Here is an 8,554-nt window from a genome sequence, read left to right as displayed (position 1 = left end):
AACAACATTGTTACACTCTAAAAATAACCCTGCAAAGTTAGAAAACTCGAAATTTTAAAATGAAAATTTTTGCTCTAAATGAAAAAATGACCCTTCTGGGTCAATGTAGATTCGAAAAGAACATTAAATTTCCCATAAAATGACAGGTTCCAACATTTTTTACAGTCGAGTAACGGAAAATGTGAGAATTTTTAAAACTTTTTTAGTGTTTTTATTCGATGAAAAATACGTTTTTTCGGAATTCTAAGTACGTCATCAAATCGGGCGTCTAATTTTACATGAAAGTCCCTTTGACACCAAATTTCTATCTCATCACCGTTTCAGGAAGCAAATTATTGAAAAACACCTCTTTTTTCGCATGTTCAAAAATGAAAGGGGTCGTACCGCCCCTCCGTCATGAGACATCAAAAAAACGGACCTCGGATTCGTGATCAGGGACAAAAGTTACCCAAAGGGACAAAGTTTCACGCAAATCGAAGAGGGGTCGGGGCAACTGCTGTGTGAGTTGGCGGAGAATTACCCATATGGAAAATTATAAGCATAAGCATAAGCATAGGTGCCCACCTGCAGTTGCTACTCCGTTATTGACCAGGACCTCCAGAAGTTACATCCACGAACCGTGGAAGATAAGTGGGAGCTATCTTTCCTCGCTTCGCAACTTCTCAAAGGCCCCTATCATGCTGATCAATACCGGCGCCGGCCACGACCAGTGGTAGGGTCACGGGGAAGTGGATGGGAATGTTAGTCCGATACTTGAGTGATAGAGACCGCCCAATCGACTGTTTCTCCGACAAAGTATCACATGAGTTTTGAGGGGGTTAGTAGATGGGTATGAGGTCAGGATTCACAAGTGGCAGTGATGTGACCATGAGCATTTTGTTTATCGGTTGAAAATTTTAAATCTTAGGCAGCCGGCTGCGGAAAGATAGATAATTGATCATTTAAAATTTTTTTTTAATCGAACGCGTGCCAGCCGAGCAGTAGTGCTATGGGCTGGACTTATCAGTATATTTTACAATTTAGATAACGCGAGCAAATTTCAAAAATAGTAAATAAATGACGCTTTACTCTTCATAAAATCGATCGATGCCAGTTGGAATAAATTTTTACGATCATTTACGATGAAAATTATCGCGAAAAGAACAGGACTGCGCGTCCCTGAAGCTCTGCACTTATGATGTCCAATAAGTTATAATAACCAATCACCCCATGCACACAAACAGCGACATAAAAGAAATGAAAATGAGCATGCAAAAACAAGACAGCGCGTCCGCGTGGTCAGCGCACTAATCAATTACCCATATGGAAAATTATATAAACAAACTAATGATGCAAAATGGCTTTGGGCATACCGAAGGCATCAAAAAAGTTTCAGCCGGATTAAAAAATACAAAAGTTAAAATTGAAGAAAAAATACCGATTTCGTAGAGAATTGCTCTTGTGTTAAATTTTTTTCTGAAATTTTTTCAACTCATATGGTCACAACACAATCTTGTAATAGAATTGGCATGTGCTTCTTTGGCGCCAAAATAAGTGACAGTTTGATGGCTACGCTATTAGTAGGTATATTTAAATAAAATCGCACTTTTTTGCATACACCGACGGTACACCAAAATCTCTATCATTTTTGGTGCGGACTGTTTTGCATGTAATTATCGCTGTTTTAGTCGCCTTTGGTGACCCACTACACAAGCCACGTGATACGCAATACCCAAACGAGAGCCGCGTCGTATCGTAGCGTGAAACCGAGTGCAGGATAGGGGAAAAGCATGTATTCCTAGGTCTAATGTTCATTGACAAAAGAGGCAAAATTCTTAACATGTCAAAAATACGCGCATTTCTAGTGCTTAGTAGAGTGGCTGTAATTCGGCAGTTACGGCACAGCACTAATGCTTATTTTGAGAACGGATGGAACATTCCACGTAGAAAAAGTGGTTGCCCTGGCACCGTCCACGTGTTGTGGCTTGCAGTTTGATGTAGTGTTGCGCCCTGTCTGCAACAGGGCAGCTGGAAAACCACTAAACTGTACAGGACTGGAGTGGTTCCAAATTAGGTTCAGATGTGTAGATATATGGTGAACCAGAAACATGTGTTTTGGGGGTGGAAAGTAAATAAACAGCAACTCTGCCGCTTCCGCTTCCGGTGTTTATCAATTAAACTTATCAAATTAGCAAAAAGTACCTCACGCGAGAATAAGTTGTAATTGCATAACTTTGAACGAATAAACCTTACCGTCTCTTTGGAGTATCTCCGGACATCGGGCTCACTGTTGATGGTAATGGCGTCCACACGAATGAAGGTTTCCGTACCCAAATGGATGAACTGCTCTTGCACTCCACCAGACGTTATGTCCGGCACCTCAGTGGGGTTGAAAACCTGAAGCTGTGTAATAATTTGAAAAGCGATTTAGATAAAATGTCGAACTAAGTTGCTTTAAAACATGGAAAGTTGAATTTAAGATATTTGAAACCCATTTCATAACCATCAACCAAGATTTGGAGATAATTCTTAAACCACTGTTCAACTGAACAAGATCTGTTTTACATAAGCAAACAATACTCACACTGAATCCGATGCTGTTGAACAGATTGTAGAAATAATCGTTCGCCGACCCGTTCACCAGTAGCACCAGTCCCATCTCCGGTCCGGTCACATCGAGATAGTACGACGGAGGATGAATCCTTTTGTCAGCAGTTTGTGATGAAACATAATGACAAGAAAATACATTCAGCAAGTCTAAACACAGAATCATCATCTTCGTCATCATCATGTTTCTCTTCTGTAGGAACCCAGTTTGATGAGGAAAAGAAAAGAAAATCCTGCCCGTCCCGATCAAAGCTGAACAAAACTGGAACCTCAGATTTCCCGTGAGCAACACACACACACACTCACTCGTTATCTTCGGTGTGTCCGATAAAGTTGAACGTGCAGCAGAAGCCGTAGTGGGTTCGTCTCACCTCAATCATATCGTTTTTCGTCATACACGGCAATTCGATGCTCTTCCAGAAGCACCGCAGCAGCATATCTTCACAGCGGGGGGAAAGCTAGTATGATAACGGAGAAGGGAAAACTTTTCAGACATTTTGGGATCAAGACTTGAGGAGAAAGCAGGCCGCAGCAGTTGCAGCAAGCGATGAACGGCTGCTGGCCAGCGGTAAGGATTCGGAGCTTTTGAAATCTTTCGATTAGAAGAGGTTAGCGATTCTTTGTCAAATTGTCTCCTTAAATTTTGTTAGAATGTTAATACTATTCTCATCCTAGGATTTCAAATCATAGTTCAATGAAGTTTTTTTTAAATTGCTTGCTTTATCATTTATTTTGTCCTTCATGGCCTTTTTGAACTCAGCCTTAATTAATTCTCTGGTGAGTTTTCAAAAAGCCGTAAGAGCCATTGGTAAACAAAGCCCTTTTTGCATCGGTATTCGACATACTTACGATAAACCAATTTAAAAAATACTAGAGATTGTTCATCTACACGTCCTTCAAGTGCCCAAAACTAAAAACAAATGAAATATTGTTGCAATTTCAAGAAAAACGAAAATGAGTGTCGGAGGTCACGGTGGCTTTAACGGCTCACCTGAGAATATTATTTTATATTTTTGCCTTCTTCACTGAAGTAAGGCTGTCATCCTGCTCTAAAACTGAGCTTTTTATTAAAAGCTCGAAAACCCACTTTCATGTTTACATATTAGAGTGTAACAAAAATGACTTTTTGGTGGGAATTCAGGGGTTTGTTCTGGTGGGCATACTGAGCCCATATTTCAAATATGAGCCTGATTGAACGTAACAGGAGCTGGCGCTTTGCATTTGAATTTTAAATGAGATTTAGCCAGTAAAAAAAGATTTTTTCAAAAATATCAGTTTTTAGGTACTTTGGCCCCACATCACTGGGGTGTAGGCTATAGATCCTTGCGCATGTTTTGGTATATATTACAATGAAATTTGGAGCACCCTTAAGCGAAAGTTGGAATTTTTTTTCGAAAAATCGGTCCTAGTAAAATCAAATGGCGTCTCGGACGTCGCGAGGTGCGACGCAAATCTTTTATGAATACATGTATTTTCAGAGCTGTACCTAGAGGTTGGCGCAGTTGGCGACCGCCAAGAGCGCTAGCCCTTGGGGAGCACCGAAATCGATGATTATACAAAATTTTCATGTCAGTTATAACATCCTCATTAAGTATTTAAAACAGAAAGAGCGCCAAAATATATATAGTACAACTACAAATAACTAGATACTTTGGTTAAAAATATAAACAAAAATTGATTTAGGGGCGCCAAAATCAATTGTATGAATATTTCTACTCGAGCGTTTTTTTTTAATTTATAAACAATGCTAAATTTTTTTTTTCATCAAAGAAGGGCCCTTAAGTGACAGAATAAGTGGTTCAGAAAAGCATTTCAAAATTAATACAGCATTAGGTTTGGACCGTTGTTTAATGAAGTTTAAGTTAACGTTCTAGACTAAAAAAATTACAACTATATGTTATTTTCACGTTAATATGGCTGTGAATTACAATCAGTCAAATTGTGAAAATAATACAGCCATATTTTGAACTTCTTTGAAAATGAAATTGATTTATCATTGAAACTTATACGTTTCTCTTGAATTTTTTTTTTCTAATTATACCGAAATGAAATCCAATGCCTTATCAACTAAATATTTTTACGAATTCGGGAATGATTTATGCTTTTACAATCACATTAATATTAGATCAGATCAAATTATGCATGCTTAGAACATATCAAATTAGTTAACAAGTTATAGCAAAATTTATTATGATTGAGCATTAAATTCTGTGCATTATAAACTGTGTTTCTGATTTTAACCATCATATTTATGTCTCCAATTGCAATTACAAAACCTAAACTCATCGAAGCAATCATTGGAAATTAACATCAATTTATCAAAATGCTTGTAAATTTGGGAGGGGCGCCATATTGATGCTTCGCCAAGGGCGCCGTGGACCCAAGGTACGGCTCTGTGTATTTTATACTAGAAAATTAATAACAATGTTAAAAATTTTGTTTCCGCGTTTGGTCGTTAGCATTAGTCACAAACACTTCAAAGGGTCTTGTTTATACGAGCTTTCCAAAAAATAAAACGCTTTTAAAATCTTATGGTTGAGTTTTAGGAATAACTTAGAATAGCTGGCCTAATTGGTTTTTTTTCTATTGGAGCTGTAAATTTGATTGGAAAAAATGCCATTTAACATGAATTAGAATAATGTTTACCAAATTTTTGAATAGGGGTATAAAAAGATTCATCTACTTGATAAAGCTTTTGACGTATCGAAGGGCTTCAAAGGATCTTTCAAAGGGCTTCAAAAGATCTTTAAAATGCAACTTAGAGAATGGAAATTGACCAAGTTTTACGAAAATGCGAGCAAGTTTAAGATTTTTCATATTTTTTGGACCTTAAAATTCAATGCTCATTTTACCCCACTTCCCTTTGTCATAGAGGGCTCATATTTGGAGATACGACCTCTAGTACATATCGAGCAAATTATAAATACTGCCTCTTAAAATCCATATGACTCATCTTAAATTCAACACCCCTTATCTTTTACATAAACTTTTTGTTTTTGTCTACTTCACATTTTTGTTGAATTTCGTTTCACTTTAAAAAGTTACTTTCAGGGTTTCAAAATGCAGATGATTTTTCAAAACGTATTAAAATTAAAATCCGCAAAGTTTATTCGATTTCCGAAAATTCAGTTGCTTATCTTACGATTTTAATGGCATCGATTTTCAAACTTTTTTTGTTGTGAAAATATGTTTTTTCGGAACTTTACAATTTTACACAAAAGTTCCTTTAACGCAAAATGTCTATTCCTTCACGCCTTCGAGTTAAAAATCGCTGAAAAACGTGTCTTGACGTGTACCGTAAACCGGGGTGACTTTGATAGGATTTCAATTTGTTTTTAGAATATTTTCCAACAGGTAAGGTTTTTCTCAAGATTATTATTTTTAAAACATGTACTGGGGTAGGCCACACAAAGTCCATGCGCTATTTTGGAAAAAAAGTTTTTTCAATAGTGTTTAGAAAAATAGTTATGTTAAAAATTCTTAGTTTTAATTCCGGGGTGACTTTGATAGTCATAGTTTTTCTTGTTAAAATCATATTAAAGATGTTCAAACTTTATTTATACGTTAAATGTACCATCACTAAAGTAGCTGATATAGTTTGTAAGAAAAAAATCAATGTTTATATTAAGTTAACTAAGTTTATAAGCTTTTTAACAAAATACATATAAATTTTAGGTAAAATTGTTAAAAAGTCGGAATTTTGCCTGAAATTTGTTAAAAATAGTTTTGTTGATAAAATTATCGATTTATATTGCATTTTAAACTGAATTTGAAGCACGAATCACAAGTTTTCACATTTTACATGAAATTTGTTCAACTGAATTTGCCTATAAATTTGGAGATTTTGTTTAATTGTGTTTCAAAACACATATTATTTATTATTTACAAACTTATTTAACCTTCTCCTAGTGGAAAATTGTCCAAAGAATCCGAAAATGCATTCCGTTTTCCGATTAAAAATCATGTTCATTGAGAAAGTCATGACACTTTGAGAAGTTTAAAATAATGACTTTCATCCACATTTTCTTAACTATAGTTAACTAACTTTATAAACTTTTCAAAAATTTATGAAAAGTTCTTCATGAGGTACTTTGAACACTTATCTACCACGGTCAGTATGTTTCTGAACCATTCCTTACGTATTTTAATTGTACTCTTCATTTTGCGGAAAAATCGCAAACCTATCAAAGTCACCCCGGCTATCAAAGTCACCCCGTTTTACGGTACTAATAAAATCGATTTTCCAGTCCAGAAATTGATTTATTTTGAGGCGCTCCCAAAGTTTGAGAATGATTGGTTCAGTTCAGTTCTCACTTTGCGCAAAGGGATTATATTTTCCAGATACATTTGCATGGAAAAATATTTTTTTCAATTTGGATGTTAAAAATCAATTCATCAATTTAAATACAGATTATTTGACTGAGGTTGGCCCAGTTTTTCAATAATTTTGCTTATTAAATGAAAACTCTGAGAATGAAATAATCGTTGTCAATATATAAAAAAAAACAATTCCTAATTCAGAAGAATTTTGAGGTAAATTTACATTTCATGCCATAAAGCTTTGATTTTGCTGAGAACCGATCCAATGCCGTCCCATAATAGTTGTCCTAATGGCTATCGATTTGAAGGCACACGACCACCCACCTTCGTTAGCGCTTCGAACGCACTAAAGATCCCGGAAGCGTTGCTGATGTCGTGCACGTCCAGAAACTCCTGAAACTGCGTCATCTGGTGCAAATTTTCGTAGTCAAAGTCGTACAGCTTCCCCAGCAACCGTACCTGCTCCAGAAAGTAGCTAACGTTACGCCCGTCCGGGTCCTTTCGGGCGAGGACCTCGGCATAGCGGACGGCAGCGGCGCGGGAAATCCGATTATTGTTGCACAACGAAATGGCCGGAAAGGGAACGTTTTGGACCGGGTAGAGGGTGTCGTGCAGCGTTGTGATTAGCGGGCTGGACGTGAAGCCGATCCAGGCCGTGTTGAGAATGGCAGCCAGGACGGCCGCCTCGATGACGAGAATGAAGAACCACATCAACCTGTGGGGTGTAACGGGTTAGAATCGGAGTTGGGTGAATTCGTGATAATTTAAGCTTGAATAAAAAATGACATTTTTACATGGAATTTTGTTTGAATTTTAGAAACAAAATACTAATCAACTTGATGGTGGTTTTCCAAATCTGTTCTGAACATTTTCAATTAAAATCTGTCCGATTAGTTTATGCTGGTCATTGTGTGAAACTCTGAGGTTGAAACTAACCATACGTTCATTAAATTACTTGTCAACTCCGCATAAACTTGTTAAAAATTTATCCAGAAATGAAAACCAAATAAATAAATTAGCACGAGTTGATCATAATTTTATTTAAAAATGATTTTTTTGATACTTTTAAATTTTTGCTTTGTTTGTGCTATCTTGACAGGAAAACATATTTTTTAGCAGATCGTAAAGATGTAAATTTGAGGTTAACAAAAAAGCAGCTTTATAAAACTTTAGAAAAATGTGGACAAAGAAATCTGACAAACATTCTTTTATAAGAAATGCCTAACAGTTCAACTCACCTCTCCCAAATGCTGCGATCCTTTTGCACCATCTGCCGGTAGCAATGCGTCGTGATGGTGTCCCAAAGTTGGAACAGCTCGCGCTTGAAGCTGTACCGTTTCCGGCCCGGGTGGCCACCGCCGGCTCGCCTCTGCTGATGGAGTCCCCAGCGTGACTTTTGCCGAATCACTCGAAGATTTCGTGACACTTGAGACGGCCCGTGACGAAAGGTCGAGCCCACTCACCTGGCGCAGGTTGGCGGGATTTTGCCACGGCTGCCGCGGATCAATCATCATCACCATCGCCGCGGTGTTCGTTCACTTGATGAGGGAGAAGAAGGAAGAGGACTCGTCGTTCGATGGATGACAAATTATTCAAGCGTAACAATATCTGCAGAACGTGTCTTATTGCATCTTTATTTAGCGAGGGG

General features: G+C 37.3%; 1 protein-coding gene across 1 annotated transcript in view; it reads right to left on the bottom strand.

Annotated features, from left to right (window-relative positions):
• LOC6033673 (pickpocket protein 28) overlaps positions 1 to 8,208 on the bottom strand; it is a 64,521-nt gene extending 56,313 nt beyond the window's left edge. The window contains 5 exon segments of the mRNA XM_038262609.1: positions 2,233 to 2,382; positions 2,564 to 2,681; positions 2,893 to 3,044; positions 7,231 to 7,621; positions 8,145 to 8,208. Of these exon segments, the coding sequence (XP_038118537.1) occupies positions 2,233 to 2,382; positions 2,564 to 2,681; positions 2,893 to 3,044; positions 7,231 to 7,621; positions 8,145 to 8,176 (843 nt within the window). The 5' untranslated portion in view covers positions 8,177 to 8,208.
• Between the last annotated feature and the right edge of the window lie 346 nt (positions 8,209 to 8,554).

The sequence above is a fragment of the Culex quinquefasciatus genome, chromosome 1, assembly GCF_015732765.1.
Source record: "Culex quinquefasciatus strain JHB chromosome 1, VPISU_Cqui_1.0_pri_paternal, whole genome shotgun sequence".
In the NCBI taxonomy this organism is placed as follows: Eukaryota; Metazoa; Arthropoda; class Insecta; order Diptera; family Culicidae; genus Culex; species Culex quinquefasciatus.
This window is presented reverse-complemented; position numbering and strand designations above follow the sequence as displayed.